The sequence below is a fragment of the Carassius carassius genome, chromosome 47 (genome assembly GCF_963082965.1).
Source record: "Carassius carassius chromosome 47, fCarCar2.1, whole genome shotgun sequence".
Classification (NCBI taxonomy): Eukaryota; Metazoa; Chordata; class Actinopteri; order Cypriniformes; family Cyprinidae; genus Carassius; species Carassius carassius.
The window spans coordinates 1,546,516-1,571,378 of NC_081801.1; the positions used below are offsets into that span (position 1 = coordinate 1,546,516).

The following is a 24,863-nucleotide window of genomic DNA, read 5'->3' on the forward strand; positions in this document are numbered from 1 at the left end:
GTGTGTGTGTGTGTGTGTGTGTGTGTGTGTGTGTGTGTGTGTGTATGTGTGTATAATGTGTACAAAGTATAATGTGGTTTCCTGTGATGGTGAGCTCACAGTATTCCTCGGCGTGTGTCCTCAGGCAGTGTGGTGTATCTGGGAATGATGGTGGGAGCGTTCTTCTGGGGCGGTCTGTCAGATAAAGTGGGTCGACGTCAGTGTCTGCTGGTGTGTATGTCAGTCAATGGCTTCTTCGCCTTCCTGTCGTCCTTCGTTCAGGGCTACAGCACCTTCCTCTTCTGCAGGATGCTCTCGGGGTTTGGGTGAGTTCATAGTCCATCCGTCTTCTGCTTTCATAAGCTTTCCTGTACTGAGCTAATGACTGTGGGTTCATTAACTGCGCTGTAAGGAAATGATCACAGATGACGTGCGGGAAAGATCAATCAGAGCATTCTTTAGACAAGAGAATAGAGTTCAAACTTAACTACACTCTAAAAAATGCTAAATATGCTAGTTAAATATGGACTAACCCAAGTTTTGGGTTAAGAATTTAATTTAACCAACAGCTGGGTTAGTCCATAGTTGACCCAAAGTTGGGTTGAAACAACCCAGCATTTTTTTTAGAGTGCAATATTTTCCAAGCTGATTATATGAAGATAAACATTTTCTCAAATGTTATGTTTAAATATGCAAATGAGGCAGTATCTAATTAAATACACACTTATTTGCATACATTTAAAGCAGAATTATTATAGTTAACTAAAACCATAAAAAAGCATTTTTTGTTACTTGAAATAAGATAAATGTTAAGTGAAATAAAATAAAATGTAGAAAAACTTATTTTAATTCGCTTTCACATTTTCAGTTAGTTTAAGTTTAAGTACTAAAATAACTTAAACTAAATCAGCTACAACTAATAAATAAAATTAATAAAAACTAAATAGACATAACTGAATATTTTTTTAAATGCGAAAAAAAGAAAAGACAAAAACAACAAATTACTGAAACTAAAAAAAATTAAAAACTGAAACAGAAATTCTAAAAATATCTAATTTCTAATAATCTAATTTCAAAAATTTAACAGAAATTGTAATAGTTTATCAATGATACTAAAATAACACTGGAATAAAGCCAGGCTCAAAATCCGTGCATTGAAATCTACAGATGCATATCGATAAAGTGCAATAAAATAAAGACTTAAATGCGTATTTTTGATGTTTTCTTTGCACTAGTCTTAAAGAAGATTAATGTTTACAGGCCAAAATCTCAAAATGTATCAGTATATGAAAAAAGGCTTTTCCTGTAGTGTCTCGCCTTAAAGGTGAAGCATGTCATTTCTGCACCATTAAGGGCAAAAAGGTAAAATACAAATTAAAAATGTAGAGTCAGAAGCCATTCAAATTGAGCATTTGCTGTCTTTAAATTCTTTTGGGATGAATGCACATGAATACCTACAAAATGCTTGAATAATTGTCCATGAGAAGCTCAGGATTTCAGTCAGGAACATTCACTATCTTAGTTAAAGAATCCTGGTGCAATAAATTTGCATTGGTCATACACTATGAAGTTAAAATTTATGCATGCATTTATTTATGCATGGGATTTGTAATGAATTAAATTATTATACATTTAAATGTATGCATTTTCCGTACTGTAAAAGAATAGCAATAAACTGCCCATTTCCCAATTTTCCCACTTTTTGAACTCATAAATAGGAAATCTAATGTTTTGAAAGTGTCAGTGTTTCACTCTTCAGGGACTCAAAACACAAATAACTTTTAACATTAAACTGATGGTATTATTAATTTTATGGAAGTGTTCACATGTTTGGGTAGATTTTTTGGACCAGACTTGAAATCAGCCTTTGATTTTGATGTGATATTAATATTTGTGACCCTGGAGCACAGAACCAGTCTTAAGTCTCTGGGGTATATTTGTAGCAATAGCCAAAAATGCATTGTATGGATCAATATTATTGATTTTTATTTTATGGCAAAAATCATTAGGATATTAAGTAAAGATCATGTTTCATGAAGATATTTAGTAAATTTCCTACCGTAAATATATCAAAACATAATGTTTATTAGTAATATGCATTGCTAAGAACTTCATTTGGACAACTTCAAAGATTTTCTCAATATTTTGATTTTTCTGCACCCTCAGATTCCAGATCTCAGCTAAATATTGTCTTATCCTAACAAACCATGCATCAATGGAAAGCTTATTTATTCAGCTTTCATATGGTCTTCAATTTCCAAAAATGTACTCTTATGACTGGTTTTGTGGTCCAGGGTCACATATGATCTTGTGCAATAATAAACATTCACTGTAAAGCAAATAAATGCATCATCAAGTTCCAACATCCATCCATCCATCCATCATCTTCCGCTTATCCGGGGCCGGGTCGCGGGGCCAACAGTCTAAGCAGAGACACGCAAACTTCCTTCTCCCTAGCCACTTCCTCCAGCTCTTCCGGGGGAACACCGAGACATTCCCAGGTCAGCCGGGAGACATAGTCCCTCCAGCGTGTCCTAGGTCTTCCCCGGGGCCTCCTCCCGGTAGGACGTGCCTGGAACACCTCCCTGGGAAGGCGTCCAGGAGGCATTCGAAATAGATGCCCGAACCACCTCAGCTGGCTCCTCTCGATGTGGAGGAGCAACGGATCTACTCTGAGCTCCTCCCAAATGTGACGGAGCTTCTCACCCTATCTCTAAGGGAGCGCCCAGCCACCCTATGGAGAAAGCTCATTTTGGCCGCCTGTATCCAGGATCTTGTCCTTTCGGTCATGACCCACAGCTCATGACCATAGGTGAGAGTAGGAACGTAGATTGACCAGTAAATCGAGAGCTTTGCCTTACAGCTCTGCTCCTTCTTCACCACGACAGACCGGTACAGCGACGCATTACTGCAGAAGCTGCACCGATCCATCTGTGAATCTCCCGTTCCATCCTTCCCTCACTCGTGAACAAGACCCCAAGATACCTGAACTCCTCCACTTGAGGCAGGAACTCTCCACCAACCTGAATTGGGCCATCCACCCTTTTCCGACTGAGAACCATGGCCTCGGACTTGGAGGTGCTGATTCTCATCCCAGCCGCTTCAAACTCGGCTGCAAACCGTCCCAGTGCACGCTGAAGGTCCTAGTCTGAGGAGGCCAACACGACAACATCATCCGCAAAAAGCAGCGACGAAATCGTATGGTCCCCAAACCGGACACTCTCCGGCCCTTGGCTGCGCCTAGAAATTCTTTCCATAAAAATTATGAACAGAACCGGTGACAAAGGGCAGCCCTGCCGGAGTCCAACATGCACCGGGAACAGGTCTAACTTACTGCCGGCAATGCGAACCAAGCTCTTGCTCCGGTCGTACAGGGACCTAACAGCCCTAAGCAGGGGGCCGCCAACCCCATTATCCCAGAGCACCCTCCACAGGATGCCGCGAAGAACACGGTTGAATGCCTTCTCCAAATCCACAAAACACATGTGGACTGGTTGGGCAAACTCCCATGAACCCTCCAGCACCCTGGAAAGGGTATAGAGCTGGTCCAGTGTTCCACGACCGGGACAAAAACCACACTGTTCCTCCTGAATCCGAGGTTCCACTATCGGCCGAACTCTCCTCTCCAGTACCCTGGCATAGACTGTCCCAGGGAGGCTGAGAAGTGTGATCCCCCTATAATTGGAACACACTCTCCGGTCCCCCTTCTTGAAAAGATGGACCACCACCCTGGTCTGCCAGTCCAGAGGTACTGTCCCCAACCGCCATGCGATGTTGCAGAGGCGTGTCAGCCAAGACAGCCCCACAACATCCAACGACTTGAGGTACTCAGGGCGGATCTCATCCACCCCTGGTGCCTTGCCACCGAGGAGCTTTTTAACTACCTCGAAGACTTCAGCCCGGGTGATGGACGAGTCCTCCTCCGAGTCCCCAGCCACTGCTTCCTCAACAGAAGACAAGTCGGTGGGATTGAGGAGATCCTCGAAGTATTCCTTCCACCGCCCGACGATATCCCCAGTTGAGGTCAACAGGTGCCCATCTCCACTGTAAACTGTGTTGGTAGGGCACTGCTTCCCCCTCCTGAGGCGTCGAACGGTTTGCCAGAATCTCTTCGAGGCCAACCGATAGTCTCTCTCCATGGCCTCTACAAACTCCTCCCAGGCCCGATTTTTTGCCTCCACTACTACTAGTCCGCTTGGCCTGCCGGTACCTGTCAGCTGCCTCCGGAGTACCACAAGCCATCCAGGGCCGAAAGGACTTCTTCTGCTTGACGGCATCCTTTACTTCCGGTGTCCACCACCGGGTTTGGGGATTGCCGCCTCGACAGGCACCGGAGACCTTACGGCCACAATTCCGAGCAGCCGCAGTGAGAATGGAGGTGGAGAACATGGTCCACTCGGACTCAATATCTCCAGACTCCCTCGGGATCCGGTCGAAGCTCTGCCGGAGGTTGGAGTTGAAGATCTCTCTGACAGGGGGCTCGGCCAAACGTTCCCAACAGACCCTCACAGTACGTTTGGGTCTGCCGAGTCTGTCCAGCTTCCTCCCCCTCCATCGGATCCAACTCACCACCAGGTGGTGATCAGTTGACAGCTCCGCCCCTCTCTTCACCCGGGTGTCCAAGACATATGGCCGAAGGTCTGATGACACGACCACAAAATCGATCATCGACCTCCGGCCTAGGGTGTCCTGGTGCCACGAGCACTGATGGACACCCTTATGCTTGAACATGGTGTTCGTTATGGACAAACCGTGGTTAGCACAGAAATCCAATAACAGAACACCGCTCGGGTTCAGATCAGGGTGGCCGTTCCTCCCAATCACGCCCCTCCAGGTGTCACTGTCACTGCCCACGTGGGCGTTGAAGTCCCCCAGTAGAACGACGGAGTCTCCAGTCTGAGCACTTTCCAGCACCCCTCCCAGAGACTCCAAGAGGGCCGGGTAGTCCGCACTGCCGTTCGGCCCGTAGGCACAAACGGCAGTGAGAGACCTATCCCCGACTCGAAGGCGCAGGGAAGCGACCCTCTCTTTCACCAGGGTGAACTCCAACACATGGCGGCTGAGCTGGGGGGCTATAAGCAAACCCACTCCAGCCCTCCGCCTCTCACCATGGGCAACTCCAGAGTGGTAGAGAGTCCAGCCTCTCTCAAGAAGTGTGGTTCCAGAGCCCAAGCTGTGCGTGGAGGTGAGCCCGACTATCTCTTGTCGGTACCTCTCGGCCTCCCGCACAAGCTCAGGCTCCTTCCCCGCCAACGAGGTGACATTCCACGTCCCTAAAGCCAGATTCCGTGTCGGGTCGTCAGGGGTCTCGCCTTCGACTGTCGCCCGATCCACTATGCACCGGCCCCTTACGCTCCCTCCCGCAGGTGGTGAGCCCACAGGAGGGCGGCCCCACGTCACTCCTTCGGGCTGATCCCGGCCGGACCCCATGGGGGGAGGCCCGGCCACCAAGCGCTCGCATACGAGCCCCAACCCCGGGCCTGGGTCCAGGGTGGGGCCCCGGCTGCGCCATGCCGGGCGACGTCTCGGCCCTTGCTTTATTTGTTAACATAAAGAGGTTTGTGTACTGTTCTTAGTCTGGCCCGTCATCCAAGGAACTGTTTGACTTGGTAGACCCTACCAGGAGCATATAGCCCCAGACAACATAGCTCCCAGCATCATTCGGGTACTCAAACCTCTCCACCACGATAAGGTGACAGTTCAAGGAGAGGCATTTTCCAACATTGCATGGTAAATAAATAAATCAGTTTTTCAATGTACACATATGTGTTAAACTCTGTTTATTATCTGTGGAACATGTGCAAAAGAAATGCTAGCACTGACATTTTGTTCCTTTGAATCGTTTTCGGAGTATTGGACCACTTCAGGACGGTAGGAATATCCCACATCCGACTAAAAAACTATGATAAAACACAGAATTGAACACACACACACAGAGACACACAGAGAGAGACAATGGCTCTGAGCATCACACACTCACTCTCAGTCAGTTCCCCTCTCTCCGTCTCTCTTCTGCAATGTCACAGTTGTTTTAACCTCCTGGCACAGACTCAGAACTTAAGAGGAGAGAGAGCGAGAGCGAGTCAGGGACAGCAGAGGGTTTATTGCTAATTGAATTTCAGCGTTGTCTCCTTTCCTTGCAGCAGTGCAGTGACTCCAGACTGAATCTGCAGACACACTCACAGCCGACTGCAACAGACTCTGTTTACAAACAGCCAGATGAACTAGCGAGGAAGAAACTGTGCTGAATTTAACTGTGCAATATATAAAGAAACTCTTACATTAAATAGATCAAATGTGACAGTTACAAAAGTGTTCATAATGTTACAAAAATTCAATTTGAAATAAATGTGAGATAGACTTTAATAAGTATGTATAATATATGTATGAGATGAAAATCCACTCTAATAACCATAGAAATATTCTGCAGACATGAATGTTGTTAAAAAATATAATGGTAAATTCTAAGTATAGGTTTTATGATGCTTTTGATTGACATTAATGATACCGAATTTAATTAAGACCTACGGTTCTGTTCAAATTATTTGGGCCTTTTTAAAAAAAAAAAAAAAAAATTTATTCATCAAAGACACATTAAATTCATCAAAAGTAACTGTAAAGACACTTTTAGCTTTTCTGTTTCAAATAAATGCTGTTCTTTTGAACTTTCTATTCATCTGTGAATCCTGAAAAATAAAATAGAATCATGGCTTACACAAAAAAATTAAATAAAATATGAAGCAGTAAATCAGAATATTAGAATGATTTCTGAAGGATTATGTGACACTGAAGACTGGAGTAATGATGCTGAAAATTCAGATTTGATCACAGGAAGAAATTGCATTTAAAATATATTCACATAGAAAACACTTGCTTTAAATTTAAATAATAGTTTACAGTATTTCTGTTTTTTTTACCAAATGAAAGCAGCATTGGTGAGCAGAAGAAATGTCTTTTTAAAAAGAAAGAAAGTTATATTTTAAATCTATAAAATCTATATAGGTTTCCCACACTGCTTTGCAGGATTGGCGGTGCGGTTCCCATCGTGTTCTCATATTTCGCCGAGTTCCTGGCCCGTGAGAAGCGCGGGGAACACCTGAGCTGGCTCTGTATGTTCTGGATGGTGGGTGGGATCTACGCCTCAGCCATGGCCTGGGCCATCATTCCACACTATGGTGAGTGACAGCTCCAATCCACCAATCAGAGAGCTCCGCTTCTACTGTATATCCAGTCATATCACCCAATGACTTTGCAGAAACAACGAACAGTGAGGCTCATCATTTCAGCTTTATAAACCACAGCGGACAGCTTCATTTGCATTTATGAATAACTAATTACATACTCGTGCATGTAGAATGCACATTAAAATAGATTTTTTTGGAGCTTCTCTGTGGTTTTGCAATCAAAAGTGCAAAGTATTTTATTAGTTTGCTTCTTTAGTTTGTTTCTTTTTTAGTTGCTAGGGTGTTCTTATTATTTTAAATAATATACATTTAAATAATGCACGAGACTCTGCTGTCCAACTAGCAGACGATGTTAAACATAGGCACAGAAGTCAATGCAAATTTGTTCTTTTTTGATACCTGCTTTTATTTGGTGATTATTTGATTACATGTATAAATATAAGCAAGCTTATATTTTAGATCAAGGAAATATTGATAAATGCATTATTTACTAAATGTACTAAATAGATTTTAATATATATATATATATATATACTGTATATTAATGATCACAAATTTTTGTTTTATATCTAATAATATGCTTAAATTATTTGTATACTTTAATAGATGACATTATAATATTGTCATATTTATAATTTAATATTTTTAGAATATTATATATGTATATTTATATATATTGTTACGTTCCGGCTCAAGGAAGTAACAAAATAAAGGGATCAGAGTCCAAAAATTAAATTAAACAAAATATTTATTTTACATCTAGGGGTTATATGAAAAAGAAAAAAGATGTTGACAAAAAATAAACAAACAATAAAGAAAAAAATCAATATGAAGGTCCAGCTCCTGAGCACAACTGCAGGACAGGGGACAGACTCCTTCCCACAAAGGACAGCCATCTTAAATACTGCTTTGCAAATTCAACACAGGTGTGGATCCTTATCTGGCAACCTATAGGGAAAAGAGAAAACCACAGAACAAACCCAAAACAAAACTGAGCCGTAACACCTCCCCCCTTAAAAAAGGGAGAGATTCTCATTAGAAACTCTACCTTATACAGGTTCCAACCCCAAAACATGCGTACAAAAGAACAACCTACCCGGAGTTAGGGTGAAGTTAGTATCAATTATTAACCATTACAACTCCCCAAACTCTACCCATCTTTTAGTTTCAAAAACCAGCAATCTCCCGGCACCTGGAAAAAGCAAAATTAAGGAATTTAAAAACAAACGGGAAGAGACGAGAAGTAGCAATAGTCAAGAAACTTATTCTCCCCCACATGGGGCACGGGACAAAGCGTCAGCTAAGATGTTATCTACGCCTTTCACATGACGAATCTCCAAGGCATAAGGCTGTAAGAAAAGAGACCACCTAATAAGACGCTGATTCGGATTCCGCAGAGAGTGAAGAAACGTAAGGGGGTTATGGTCTGTGTACACCACAGTTGGCATAGTCCCACAAGACAAATACACCTCAAAATGTTGCAGGGACCAAATCAATGCTAACGCTTCTTTCTCGATGGTAGAATAATTGGTCTGTTACGAATTGAATTTTCGTGAGAAATAGCTAACAGGGCGATTTATGCCACTCTCATCAGCCTGCAGCAGAACGTCTCCCGCTCCAACCTGACTAGCATCCACCTGAAGTTTGAATGGTTTATCAAGTCGAGGAGCCGTCAGGACAGGGGACGATGTGAGCAATCGTTTAACATTCTCAAAGGCGCTTTCACATTTTGGAGTCCACTCAAATTTTGCCTTCGCTTGCAACAAATCTGTAAGTGGGGCAACAACAGAAGAAAAGTTCGGACAAAAACTTCTGTAATACCCAGCCATTCCAAAAAATCTCATCAATTCACGTTTAGTCTGAGGGCTAGGAAATTTGTCAATCGCTATGACTTACGCACGTACAGGTCGCACTTTGCCCATTCCGACAACCTTGCCCAGATAAGTCACAGTCGCCCTGGCAAACTCACATTTTGCCAGGTTGACTGTGAGTTTGGCATCAGACAAACGCTCAAACAACGCACGAATTCGGATGAGGTGTTGATCCCATGTGTCACTAAAGACAACAATGTCATCCAGGTATACAGCACAACCCTCTAAACCAGCGGTCACTCTGTTCATTAAACGCTGAAATGTAGCTGGGGCATTTCTGAGACCAAAGCTCATTACGGTGTAAGAATATAATCCAAATGGTGTAATAAAAGAGGAAATTTCCTGTGCTCGGGCGGTCAAAGGCACTTGCCAGTACCCTTTGAGCAAATCAAATTTACTGACATAGTTAGCAGATCCAACTTGGTCAACGCAGTCTTCCATCCTAGGCAAAGGATATGAGTCAGGTCTAGTTAGGATATTTACTCGTCTATAATCTGTGCAAAAACGCTGAGTGCCGTCTGATTTTCCTACTAACAAACAAGGCGAAGCCCAATCTGAAAAGGAAGGCTTTGCTATGTTGTTTTCAAGCATGTAATTGACTTCAGCCTCCAATTTCTGACGTTTGTCAAATGATACACGATAAAATCGTTGTCGGACAGGTTTAACATCACCTACATCAATATCGTGTTTAATCAAGTGTGTACGAGAAGGAGTATCTGAAAAAAGAACAGAAAATTCAGTCAGCATAGAATTTAACTCAAAGCGTTGTTTGCAAGACAAATGTTTTACCCATCCTTCTAAATTAGCCAAGGTCTCAGAGTTTTTTAGGCGAGGTTGTAAAATGACATCATCAGGTGATTTCACATCCTGTTGCACGTCACCTACTTGACTCAAACTAGCTAGGGCAATTGGGGAAGGAATGACTTCAGGAGCAGTATTACGAGAATAGAAGGGTTTTAACAAATTCACATGACACAACTGGGTATGTTTCCTGCGCTCAGGGGTGGAAAGAATATAATTTTGATCAGACACTTTTCGAAGCACAGTGTAAGGTCCAAAAAACTTCGCACCAAAAGGAGAATCTGGTAGAGGAAATAAAGCTAACACCTGATCTCCTGGACTAAATATGCGAATCTCAGACTTACGATCAAACCAGCTTTTCATCTTTTCCTGAGTCTTTCCCAACTTTTCTTTTGCCAATTCCCCAGCCAAAAATAAACGTCGACGAAAACCCTGTATATACTGAATCAGACTCTGTGGTGGCTCCTCCGGTAAAGCAGCATTATTTAGTACCGCCAGGGGTCCACGTACACAATGTCCAAAGACTAACTGATTGGGACTAAATCCCAAACTCTCCTGAATAACTTCACGTGTAGCCAACAATAACCAAGGTAGACCTTCCTCCCAATCACCTTTTAACTCAGTGCAATATGCCCTCAACAAAGATTTTAACGTCTGGTGAAAACGTTCTAGGGCACCCTGACTTTCCGGATGGTACGCACTGGATTTGTTGTGTCTAATACCAAGCTGCCGCAGAACCTCTTCAAACATGTTAGATGTAAAGTTTGTCCCCTGATCACTCTGAACAACTTTTGGAATTCCAAAAATAGAAATGAACTGGGACAAGGCTTTTACAACTGATCGTGTGGTGATTGAACGCAAAGGAAATGCAGCAGGATATCGAGTGCTCTGACACATCACGGTCAATAAATAAATGCTACCAGACTTTGAAGGTGGTAAAGGACCAACACAATCCACCAGAAGATGCTGAAAAGGCTGTTCCATAACAGGTATGGGATACAAAGGCACAGATTTTATGGTTTGGTTTTCCAGTCAGCTGACAGATCGAACAAGTCTTAATATACTGCCTTACATCACTCTTAATACGAGGCCAGTAAAAATACTGCAGCAAATGTTGGTAGGTCTTATTTACGCCCAAATGACCAGACACCCCGCCATGAGCAGAATCCAACACTGCATTTCGCAAGGAAACAGGCACAACTACCTGTACAATTGGTTCAGTCAAACCTCCCTCTGTGTTAGAAGTCCACTTCCGCAATAGTACCCCATTTTCAACAAAGTACCCATTAACGGAACTCTCTGCTACATCAAGAGATAAAGCAGCATCAAACAGCGAGTTCAGAGATGAATCCTCTTTCTGAGCAGACTCCCAGACCTGATGGGGAATAGAAGGCAAAGCAAGGAGACCAGGCACTACCCTCTTAGAGGTAAACAAATCCTTCACATCACTTAGTTTTGCGTCGGCTGATTGTTTATGCATTGCACGCGTAAGTGCACAAGACACAAATACCTCTGGATACTGCTGGGAGATATCAGTGTCATCCAATGGAGCAGGACAAGTAGCAACCACAGGTGGAGGTGGAACATCACGCCATACACGGTCACCCGCCAGATTATTCCCCAAAATCACTGAAACTCCTTCCATTGGTAATGAAGGACGGACTCCCATCACCACTGCTCCATTTACTAAATCAGATTGGAGAAACATGTTATGTAGGGGTACAGACAAGGTTTGCAATCCAATGCCGCGAATCAGCACACTGTTTCCTGTATTGGACTCCTGAGTAAAAGGAAGGACAGTTTGCAAAATGAATGATTCTGAGGCACCAGTGTCTCTGAGAATCTTAATAGGAACCTTCTCAGTACTTCCAAGCAATGACACATAGCCTTCTGTAATGAAGGGAGCATACCCAACATTGCAAGGTACCACTGGTTTCTCCAGACTCTGTAAAATATCAAAACAGTCAGAATTATTATCTGTCTGAACAGATGAAATAGCAAGAGCAGGCTTGGGTTCAGATTTAACACGCATCAGTTTTCCCTTAAGTGCTAAACAATCCTTTTTCCAGTGTCCCTTTAAATGACAATAAGCACACTGGTCATTTTTATCAGCGTAACTTTTAAAATTCCTCTCACTCTTATCAGACAAGGCATGACGGGTAGTTACACTCTCTGTTGGACTATCACTGAACTTAAGCCTACTTTTCTTGACTTCACATTTATGAGTGAGTGCATACTCATCAGTAAGAATAGCAGCCTCTTCTGTAGATGTAACATTTCGATCAGTCAAAAAGATGGAAACATGCTCAGACAAAGTGCTTTTAAACTGTTCTAACAGGAACAACTCATGAAAATCTTCACGACTGGTTACACCTGAAGCAGCACAGCAGCGATCTAACTGGATTTTTAAATCTCTCACAAATTCACAATACGTCTGTTCTGCAGGTTTTCGCATATTTCTAAATTTCTGCCGATAGGCCTCTGGTACCAGCTCATAAGCTTTCAGTACAGCCTCTTTAACCTTATGATAATTTTGACTATCACGAGCATTTAAAGAAGAATAAGCTTTTTGTGCCTTACCGGTTAACACACACTGCAACATCAAAGACTGTTCAGAATCTGGCCATTTCATAACATCTGCCAAACGTTCAAACAAACTGAAGAATGTGTCTACATCAGTTTCACTAAATTTGGGTATCAGCTTAATATTATTGGCTACATCCAACCCTTTTCTGACCGAACTGGTTAGACCACTTGTACTGTCCCCCATTTTACCCTCACCAATTAACTGAAACCGCAAAGCCTCAACCTCCAATTTGCGAATTTCAATTTCACGATTCTATTTCGCCTTTTCTATCTCTAAAAGCATTAGTTCTTTTCGTTGCTCAAAAGAGAATGTGGAAGCAATAACTGAAGATTGTGCAGCACTATCATCAAAACCAACAGGCTTATCAGGAACAAAGACCTCTAACTTAACTAGAGCAGCTTTAACAATTAGTGCAACAGACTCCTTTAACTTTTTTTCTTTGGTGGTTAAACAGATCTCATACTTAGCGGCCACCTCCAACAACTGTTCTTTCGTTAGTTGATCAAACAATCCCTCACTAGGAGACTCAAAAAATCCATCTAAAACAGTAGCCATTATCTATTTTTCTATTCAGCAGAACTCATAATCAAGTGATTTAATTTACAAACACCAACAAGTGATTATTCCCCCTACTCTCTCTCCTCCCCCCTAAAATAACTCAACCCTAGTCTTCATGCCTCCACCAAGAGTCGAGTATTTTTAAGCACTCAAATACCGTCAAATGTATAAACTCACGGACAAACCAGTGAGACATACAATAGCGGCAGCGCTCTCAACTCAGCGTCAGCACAAAAACAACAAACTAAAATAAAATAAAAAATCAACGCAATGCGTTGCTAAACCTAACGGGGAACATCACCATTAGTGTAACAAAATACAGAGTTCGCTGACCAATTACCTTTCAACAATATTAGCTTACCGAGTAAAGTACACATACATAACAAAATCCTGCCAGAGCTAACGTTACACTGTATAGCCTAGAGAGAAAAAAAAAAAAAAAAAGTTCTTACAAGGGGAACTCTTACAATAAATCAATACACTCACCATACGGTCTATTTCGGTTACCACTTATTTTCTCTTCAATTGAAAACAATGAAGAAAATCCACCTTTTTAAAGACACCGAAAACCTCTCGCGCACATTTCCCAGAAACAAACAAAACATCCACTGTTCGTTAGCGCTAGCACACCAAGAAACACGCAGGTGAATCGAATACCCGTAAAATACGCTCCGCCTATAGACCACACAGGCGCTAGCAAAAATTTTACAAGTAATACGTTTTTTTCCTTGTTCTTACCAATAGAAGCTGGACCTTCCAAATTCTACCAAACATTTGAGGACGAGCCCCCAATTGTTACGTTCCGGCTCAAGGAAGTAACAAAATAAAGGGATCAGAGTCCAAAAATTAAATTAAACAAAATATTTATTTTACATCTAGGGGTTATATGAAAAAGAAAAAAGATGTTCGACAAAAAATAAACAAACAATAAAGAAAAAAATCAATATGAAGGTCCAGCTCCTGAGCACAACTGCAGGACAGGGGACAGACTCCTTCCCACAAAGGACAGCCATCTTAAATACTGCTTTGCAAATTCAACACAGGTGTGGATCCTTATCTGGCAACCTATAGGGAAAAGAGAAAACCACAGAACAAACCCAAAACAAAACTGAGCCGTAACAATATATATATATATATATATATATATATATATATATATATATATATATATAATAACTATAATATATGTAAATAATAAATATTATAATATATTTAAATATTATAATATATGTAGAAATAATATAAAATATATAAAGTTTGGGGTCAGCGCTTGCTAGATGAATTCTTACTGTAAATAATGTTCAGTATGTATTTTAATAAAGCATGAGGTTCTGCTGTCCTGCTAGCAGATAATATTACACACTGACACCGATCAAGACGCAGTTTGTGCAGAATGAGACAGATGTTTGTGCTGATTTCACATAACTGATCCTGCGGGAGGCGTTTCGTGCTCTTCTGTTTAACGGGAAGCCTCTGTGTCCTTCATCATCTGATTATGAGCAGAATCTGATGCATGATTTCCCTTGAGAGAGTGTAAACAGGAGCAGAAAGAACGGAGCTGCTGCTCTTCTGCGAGATACTGAGCTGTAATTGAAGTCAATTGATTAGCGGCTCTTGTTTTAGCTGCACTTTTGTGGTCAGGAGGCAGCGGTGTGTGTCCGAATGACTCCATCACTGCAGGAGAGAGACTTTAGCGCCGGTGAAACTGTTTAAGAGATGCTAACTGTAAGCTAGTATGTGGATTTAGCTTTAGTTTGAAGATTTACTGCAGCATGACCGCCACATTCATGCTCAAACTTATCAGATTGTTAAAATATATTTTGTAATTTACACTTTCATCTGCTTAAACAAGTCAAGACCAACATACATTTGGTTTAATACAGTAAAATGCTAGTTTTTTGTTAGCTGTTTAAGATCATAATTGTTCTTGAACCAGCTTAACCTGTGTAAGCACACACTATAAAAAATGCTGGGTTGTTTCAATCCAACTTTGGTCAAATATGGAATAACCCAGTTTTTGGGTTAATTGTTTTTAATAAAATCTGTATCCCAATATTTGCTTTAGTCCATATTTGACCCAAAGATGGGTTGAAACAAATCAGCATTTTTTTTAGAGTGAATATTCATTTATTTATGCATTTCTGTTTCTGTTACTTGAACAATATTTACTCCAAATGTTTTTTAGTTTTTTTTTTATTGTATTTATGTATAAACTGATAATGCATTATGTTTTGATTATGATTGTTGGATTAGAATTATATTTAATATTTTCACATTTCACATATCATATTATTTTTATTTATGTTTATTAAATATTAAATTGTTTATTTCTGTATTTCTACTGTGAAGTTTGAAAAACAGAAAACCTTACTCCAACTGTTTTTATTTTATTTTATTAAAATAATGTGTGTGGAATTAGCTACAAAACACCTAGTTTATATTTTCAATTTTGTATCTTTTCCTGGTAAAAAAATAAAAAAATTCTCAGACCAGTTTAGATCACCTTAAATTGAAAGGTTTGGTTTTTAAACAAGCAATGCTAGTCTTTTACTAGCTGGTTAAGATAAGATGCTAAACTATTGCCAGCGTCCTGGTAACCAGCTCAAACCAACATTAGTCAGTGATGTTCAGTTGTTCAGTGCTAGTTCAGCTGATGTATACTAGTTTGTGATGAAAGCTGGAGCTGTGATTATTCACTGTGTGTGTGTGTGTGTGTGTGTGTGTGTGTGTGTGTGTGTGTGTGTGTGTGTGTGTGTGTGTGTGTGTGTGTGTGTGTGATGTTCATCTTGTGCTTGTGTGTATGTAAACTCACTGGTCTATAAACACACTCCATTACACACATAATCTAAATAATGAGATTCTCCATGGTGACTGATAAACACAAATCCACGGGGTTATTCCTCACACACTCACACACACACACACACAGAGTGCGCTGCTGTCCTGTATTGAGTGTAAAGAATATTAAGCTACACATCTGAGATGAACATGACACATTGGCTGAGTCTGTGAGAGACAGAGAGAGAGTGAGCGAGCAGCTTTAAGTGTAATATTAAGTCTAATCTCTGTGGTGATGTTTCTGTGTCCCGACGGCCTCTTACAGCCACGAGCGAGGGATTGCATTAGAATCTAGAAGACATTAGTGCTTAAAGACTACAGGGCTCTCTCTCTCTCTCTCTCTCGCTCTCTTTCTCTCTCTTTGTGAGTGTGTGTGTGTGTGTGATATTACCACTCATACAGTACAGTGCGTTCTTGCATCATCAGCTAAACTGCAAAGACTTTCAAGTGCTGGCGCTATAGAGAAGAACATATGCAAGAATAAGTAAATAGTCCATAAAATACACTTTTTCTTTCAATTTTCATCAGAATTAGCCCTGTATTTTTTTTATTAAATTACTAATTATTCTTAAATGTTTGTTATTATACACACATATACTATATACTGTATATATATATATATATATATATATATATATATATATATATATATAATATATTCACACTCACACACACACACGCACGCAGTGGGTATAGAAACGAATCACCCCCATGTAAAATAATCAAATTTTGTTGTTTTGCAGCCTGAAATGAAGACAGACACAGCTTTTGTTTTATCTAGCTGTATTTACTCAGTGCAGCTTAAAACATCCAAGTGAAAGAAACAAATAAAAATAAAATAAATAAACAAAAAAGCAGAATCACTGAGTTGGAAAAAAAAGGATCAGCCCCTTTGTCTCAGTATTTTGCTTTAATTACAGCATTTAGTAGCTCATATACAGTGTGTATATATATATATATATATATATATATATAACTGACTATTACTAAATCTAAATAATATGTTTATAATATTTATTTTTACATTTTATATTTTATTGTTAGAATATTTAACATTACATCCTGGTGTAATATACAACATTTATTTAATAATTTATGTATTTTTTTTTTGTTATGTGAATCTACTCAACTTATTTAACTCATTTGCTCAGCGTATTCAAACTTTGAAAGAAATGTAAAAATGTAAACTTTTGACAGATGAGAATCAGAATCAAAACGTACTGTAAGACTCTTAATACGGTGCACAAATCATACGTGTTTTTTCTGTCCTTTCTGGAGCTCATCAGCCTGATCTTCTGTCACTGAACTGAACAAAGCAGCGTGAACATTGTGCTAAACTCCATTTGTGTTTGAAGTGAGAGGAGAGTGAGCAAATGATGACAGGATCTTCCTTTTAAAGCATTATTTTTCTGGTCTAAGGCCTTTCTGTCCTCTAAGGCACATTCATTTTTACTCTCTGTTTCCCCGCAGCTGTCCTGTAAGCATCGCACTCGGCTCCATTGCTCACTGTTCATCTGTTTCTGAATCACACACACACACCATATGGTGCCGCTCCGCCTCTAGACATTCAGCGCAGCATCAGAGAGCAGCAGCCATGTGGAAAATGATACCAACTTTAATGATTATTTTTCAGTGAGAGTGTGTTTTTCAGCAGTATTACTCCTGCAGGCATTCTTAATCGACTCCTCTTCACACACACACACACACACACACACACAAAACAAACTTATTCACTGTGAAATTCTGTGACTGTGACTTTCGTGGAAACTGCATTTCCATTCGTCACTTACAAAATAACAAAAGAAATATCATGGTGTGCAGGGTAAACTAACAATAATATTACAACCATTAAAAAAAAAAACATTTTATTGCATGAAATAAAATAAATAAACATTAACTTTAATAATCTTAAACTTATTTTATTTCAGCTAGTCACCAAGGAAGCCTTTCTCATTTTTATTTAGTCTAAGTAAAAGTACTAAAGTAACTCAGACAAAATAAACTAAAAAGTATAAAATAATTTTTTTTAGAAATATATATATATATATATACAGTATATACAGTATATATATATATATATATATATATATATATATATAGACATTTGAAAAAAAAAAGATAATAATAAAACATTACATTACATACTGTACATAACTTCAAAGTAGATCTAAAATGAAAAATTTTAATATAATAAAAAAATTATAATAGTATATCAATAATACAATAAAAGCCTTTTGGACATGGTACGACGGAAATACATTCAAACCAATGTATGTTTATTATATTATATATATTATTATTTTTTACTAGTGGGTACAGGACACTATAGTTCATTTATTTAAGTGAGGATAGCAAAATAAAGTAAATTGTGACATATTATACCCAAACATTCTCCATACAGAGGACTTATGGTAAAACTGATCAAACTTGACACTTTGACCTGACCATGTTTTTCTGAAGTATTATCTGACATCATCAAGATAGATTTGTTTCTGACACAGTTTAACTCTGAGTTCTTGTCATATTTTATTACCATTATAGCGAATAAACTGTGATAATGTGTGAATTGTTGACGATTTGACTTTACCAATGTGTTGTTGTTGTTTTAGCTAAAATGGTAATGCTTTTTAATTTTTTTGATGGTATCACTGTTTTATTCTTTGAAATATTTCAGAGTATCATATACTAAATAGTGCATATTTATGGCAAGCCATATATCAAAGTACCATTATATGATATTATATTATATGATACCATCGTTGTATCCTGGTGATGCCACATTGCTTTTGTTATAGGTGTTTTGTGCTTTTAAGTTGTACATAAATAATCTCAGATCACTCTCAGCAAATTTCACACAACTGGTTAAAGTAGAAAATTATGTGTGAGCATAATAAGAGATCTACATTGAGAAGTGTGTGTGTGTGTGTGTGTGTGTGTGTAGGCTGGAGCTTTAGCATGGGTTCAGCGTATCAATTCCACAGCTGGCGTGTGTTTGTGGTCGTCTGTGCATTGCCTTGTGTCTCTGCAGTCGTGGCACTCACATTCATGCCAGAGAGTCCTCGCTTCTACCTCGAGGTAACGAGTGTGTGTGTGTGTGTGTGTGTGTGCCAAACTGTGTTATTTTACATTTTTTATTATTATAATATTTTACGATTGTTATAACTATTCTTCTATATTTATTTCTATATCATTTTAATATTTTTCTTAAATTTTATATTGATTTTTATATTTATTTTAGTCAACGTTTTGGTCATTTTGTTATAGGTTATAAAAAGTAATTTAAAGTCAGTTGTGTAACATTGCGAAATATGATTACAATTTAAATTAACTGGTGTCTATTTTAAATGTATGTTTTTAAATGTCATTTATTCCTGTGATTGCAAATGGTTTATGTTCTAAACACTTCTTAACAGCTGCTTCGAAACTGTGTGTTTTGTGAAAAGTGCTGTATAAAAAACATGACTTACTCTCTCATCTCCAGATTGGAAAGCATGACGAAGCGTGGATGGTTCTCAAACAGATTCATGACACCAACATGCGTGCACGCGGAGAGCCCGAGAAAGTGTTTACTGTGAGTCACACACACACACACACTCACCAGCTTGACCTCTTGACCCCACTCTCTCAGACTGCGCTCGTCTCTCTGTCTCCCCCTGCAGGTGAACCGTATAAAGATCCCCAGGCAGCTGGATGAGCTGGTGGAGATGCAGTCCGAGTCAGCAAACCCTTTGGCCAAAGTCTTCTTCAGGATCAAGAGAGAACTGCGCGGAGTGAGTGAACAAACGTGCAGATCTCCTGTAGATCCCACACATCCTCCTCAGATCCAGTTTATACTACTGTTCCAAAGTTTGAGTCTGTAGGATCATTTTTTTATGTTTGTGATTTGTTCTGTTCATCAAAGCTGCATTTATTTGATCAAAAATACAGTAAAAACGGTAATATTGTGTTATAAATATTATAATTTTAAATAACTGATTTCTATTTGAATATATTGTAAAATATTATTTATTCCTGTGATGCAAAGCTGAATTTTCAGCAACATAAATTTTCTTCATTCTATTATGCTAATTTGCTGCTCAAAATTTTATATTTTGTTCTTCTTTCTTGTACAAAGTTCAATATATATATATATATATATATATATATATATATATATATATATATGTATAATTTTTTGTAACAGTGTTACAGTCTTTTGATCAACTCTTGCTAAAATTTACCATAGTTAATTTCCATAACGAATTTAATGTGCCATTGCTGAATATAATTAAAATATATTTATCAATTTCTTAGTGAACTCAAACTTTTGAACAGTGACATTTCATGTATTTAGATTTTATATATATATATATATATATATGAACTTAAAGTAACAATTTTTGGTGGTAAAACAATGCAATACATTTTAAGAAAGAGGCATATATATTTATTTAAAATCTAAATTGTATATACTGTATGTGTATATATATATATATATGTAGTTTAATATTACATATTTTAATATTTTTCAAGTATTTTTTTAACTTGTACTATTTATTTATTATTTTATTTTATTAACTCCTACTGTTTGATCACAAAAAAAGAAAGAAAAACACATCTTAGAGAAAAATCTCAGTGCTTACATTGAGAGCAGAAAACGTTTTGCAGCTTGAAACGTGGAACTGTTTACATAAATGCCTCTCGTTTAAGGAAAATAAGTCACACTAAAGTCTAGCTGGGACTCAAACGCGCCAAATGTTCTGCTGATTCATCTTTGCCTTTGGATTTCCTAATGCTGTGATAGAAGGAAATCAGATCCCATTATACACAGGTGTTTTATGTTCATTAGTTTGTGTGTGTGTGTGTGTGTGTGTGTGTGTGTGTGTGTGTGTGTGTGTGTGTGTGTGTGTGTGTGTGTGCAGATCTGGCTCACGTTCATGAAGTGCTGGGATTACCCCGTCAAGGACAACACTGTGAAGCTGGCCGTGGTTTGGTTCTCGCTGTCCTTCGGGTGAGACTGTTTTGCTCTAATATGCACCGTCTGATTGGCCTGAATATATACACATTATCAGCCAGTGGAGCCGTGATTATAGTGATCACACACTGTTTGTGCCATTTAGAGTACAATATCATCATATTCTATTCTATTCTATTCTATTGAGCCTTGCTCTGATCAGAAGATGCTGTTTTTCTTCTTTCTGGAAGTGTAATGAAGTGTTGTTGTTGTAATCCCTGTGTTTAAAGTAGCTGTCTTGCAGTGGTTAGGCCCAGGGGTGGAGCTGCATGAGGGGGACCAAGCACTGTTTAATTGCTGTATTTGTTAGAGCTTAAGCCTGAATGGATGGGCTCAGAGACAGAGCTCTGTAGGAGGGCTTTATATCAACACACATGTGTACGGAACAGCCTGGTTTACTCACAAAAATCACACTAAACTCCTCTGACCTGGCTTTTCTGGGACATACTCTATTCTATTCTAAAGAAGAATAGAAGTAGAAACTCTATTCTATAGTTCCAGCTCTAAAACCAGATTGGAGGCGTCATGATCTAATCTGTAAAATACCCAGTGTACAGTTGAAATCAATTGAAATCCATATATTAATTGTCCAAGTTAGATTAATGAAATATATTAATGGCACAAGAATTGTTTGCAGAGTCAAGTGTCATAGTCATTGTGACTAATTCTTAGTGTATACTAACTATTCTTAGTGTGCTCATACCAACCAGTGTTATTTGTATATTTATATAGTACTATTTAGTAGTATTATAGTATTACTACTTATATTATTAATTATTATTTATTATAAAGAGTAGTGATTATAATAAATTTGTTATTTCTAATATTTAATGCTATTTATTAAAATCTATTAAACATTTAATAATAAATAAATAATATAAAATAACTTTTATTTTTTAATTTTCAGTTTGAATTAAAAAAAATTAAAATTCTTAGTAATTTTGTTGTGTATTTTTAACATTTTTATTTGTTCTTGTTTTTTAATGTGTGTATATATACTATGTATGTATTTTATTTAGTATTTTTTATTTTTGTTATTTTAGTACATCAAGTTAAACAACAACAAAAAAGAAATGTTTTCTTGGCAACTATGTTATAATCTTTTATTTTATTTACATTTTTCATTTAGCATTTATATAATTTATTTTATTTTAAGTAGTCATTTTGTTATATGGTTTTGTCATTTTATGAAATATTTCTATATAACTTTATTTCAGTTTTAGTTTTGGTAGTTTTAGTACTTGACCTTAAACTTATTTTATTTCAGTTCGTTGTGAAGGCAACCATTATAATGAATAATTCTTTTTTTCATCTGTTTAATTTTTTTCTAATCTATCACTCTTTTCTCGACTCATTTCCTTTAGTTTTTAGTCTTAATAAACAAGTTTCTTCACTCTGTCACAGACCAACTCAAGCTCACACACTTCAATACAAAACAAAAGAGGATTCACACACTGATCTGCAATTAAAGAGTGAACAGATGCCTCTATCGCTGCTCTGTCAGACTGAAGCCCACCGCTGACGAGCAGAAATTAATTAACTAAGCGCTGGTGTCACCACCTGTGTCTCACACACACACACACACACACACCTCAGCGAGCTTCGGTCCCTGTTAGTCACTCAGCTCTCTGATGATGTCACTTCCTGTGCGCAGGTACTACGGTCTGTCTGTCTGGTTTCCTGACGTCATAAAGCACCTGCAGGCGGACGAGTACGCGTCCCGCGTCAAGATCCACAACAACGAGAGAATCGAAGATTTCACCTTTAATTTCACCCTGGAGAACCAGATCCATAAAAACGGAGTGTTTATCAATGACAGGTGTGTGTGTGTGTGTGTGTGTGTGTGACAGAGTGTGTCTGTGCTCATATTAAAGATTGTATTCTGCAAATGTGTTGCATTTTATACGATGAGTTCCACTTATTATCTCCATTAAGATTTTTTTGCACCAAAAAAAAAACAATCATAATTTAGATTTGACAATCGTTTTTCACCTTTCTTAGTAAAAAGCAGGCTCTTCTTTTTCTGTGCTTAATATTGATAACATTGCTCTTTTGATTTATAAGAAGAAGAATTGGTATAAATGCAAATAATAACATTTTGACACACTAAGTATCTCACAATTCTGATCTTTTCTTACAAAGAGTTTATATCTCACAATAGCAACTTATAAATATTTCACAATTATTTATATATATATATATATATATATATATATATATATATATATATATATATTATTGCATATTGCATTTTCATCTTAAAGTTCTGACTTTTTCATAGGAATTCAGAGTTTATATCTCAATGATAATTGTTTTTTTCGGAATCCTTAGTTTGTATTTCGCAATTCTCACTTTTTATTTTTTAAATCTGAGTTTATTTTGCACAATTATATATATTTTTTTCCTTTTTTTTTGTATATCGCAATTTTGACTTATTCCCTCGTAATTCTGAGTTTACCTCTTTGCCATTTGTTATAGCCACTGAATAAAAAAAAATTTAATCATGCCTTTGTATTTCACAATTGAGATTTTTTTTTCTCACAAAAGTTTATTCATTCAGACTTTTCTTCTCAGAATTGCGATTACTTGGAACATGATTGGCTGTAGGTGTTGATATGTAAATGTGGGCGGTCATATGTTACTGAGCTCATGGTTATGATGTCATAATCAGGAAGATTTCCTGAAGATCTAGTTTTAGTAAATAAAGCTGGCGCTTGGACGTTTTGGGTTATGAATGTTAGAAATCAAGCTCTTATTTCAAAAGAGCAAGAAGAATCAAGTTTTTCTCTTGATATAGAAGTGAGATTTCATTCTCCAGTGAACTCTGAGAGGCCTCTCCATGTAGTCATCTAATCTACTTCAATCCTGAAACTAAACATGCGTTCACAGGAGAGATGAGCAGAGATAGAGGCGATCTTCAGCTGTGCTTAATGCTGATCGTAATGTTTGTGTGTGCGTGTGTGTGTGTGTGTGCGGGTGTGTGCGTGTGTCTGTGTGTGTGTGTCTGTTTGTGTGTGTGTGTGTGTCTGTGTGTGTGTGTGTGTGTTATTGTTCTCAGCGGTCCGATCGCTCTCTCATAAATAACATCCCGGCGTTGAGGTAATGTCTCATCCAGACGCAGGGCCGGGAAATGAAAACGCCCTTATCTCTTCTCCTTTTCTCTTTCTTTGAGCTTCGCTCTGATTCTTTCTCTTTTTTGTTTATTGTCTCATGCTCCTTCTCTTTCGCTCATCCCTTGCTCCTGCAGATGAAGCTCTTTTCGTGTTGTTGTAGCATCCAGCTCCTGTGATGCTCATTTATGAACAGATGAGATCAGACGACGCACATATGAATCACAATGACAGAACTCATAAATCATATAAATCCAGTTGCTAACCAAAAGAAGCAATTGAGATGATTTTCCACGTTGATTATTTCCTTATTGGCTCCAGATGCAGACTGAACTGATGTGGATTCTCTTTCCTTAGTATTAAGGTTTGATGTGGTTGTATGCTGTTCCTCGAGCTGGTTAATCGTGTCCTGTCCTTTATTTCAGATTCATTGGCATGAAGTTTAAGTCTGTGAGTTTCATCGACTCCACCTTTCAGAGCTGTTACTTTGAAGACATCAGCTCCATCGGTTCCTTCTTCAAGAACTGCACCATCATAGAAGCCTTCTTCTATAATACAGGTACGAGTGTGTTGAAATGTACTTATCTACATTTTAGGGATGTCAGTTGATAGAAACAATCACAATGTGATATGAATATTTCAAATATGCATAAAATAAATATTCTATAAAAATAATTTTATATATATATATAAAGCGAGAGGTTTGATGTTGAAATATGTCTCTGCAGCTCACCAGCGACGAGAAACCACAGACTTTGAAGTTGAAACTGATTCTAATTTATATGCATTTGAAGGCAAAAAGATGCATTAGATGAAAAACATGATGAAGAATAACAGCAGAGGACAATGATTATATGAAAAGCCTTGAAACAAACACAATAATAACAAAACAATGACTTTACCCAGAATTCATTGAGCTCGGGAACTTTATGATGTGTTATG

General features: G+C 38.3%; 1 protein-coding gene across 1 annotated transcript in view; it reads left to right on the top strand.

Moving 5' to 3' along the window:
• Nucleotides 1–24,863, top strand: part of LOC132130739 (synaptic vesicle glycoprotein 2C-like) — a 51,296-nt gene that overhangs the window by 22,606 nt on the left and 3,827 nt on the right. Inside the window, exons 3-10 of the mRNA XM_059542533.1 lie at nucleotides 125–305; nucleotides 7,003–7,154; nucleotides 18,760–18,893; nucleotides 19,300–19,389; nucleotides 19,478–19,588; nucleotides 20,720–20,808; nucleotides 22,466–22,630; nucleotides 24,347–24,480. Of these exons, the coding sequence (XP_059398516.1) occupies nucleotides 125–305; nucleotides 7,003–7,154; nucleotides 18,760–18,893; nucleotides 19,300–19,389; nucleotides 19,478–19,588; nucleotides 20,720–20,808; nucleotides 22,466–22,630; nucleotides 24,347–24,480 (1,056 nt within the window). The remainder of the gene's footprint in view (nucleotides 1–124; nucleotides 306–7,002; nucleotides 7,155–18,759; nucleotides 18,894–19,299; nucleotides 19,390–19,477; nucleotides 19,589–20,719; nucleotides 20,809–22,465; nucleotides 22,631–24,346; nucleotides 24,481–24,863) is intronic.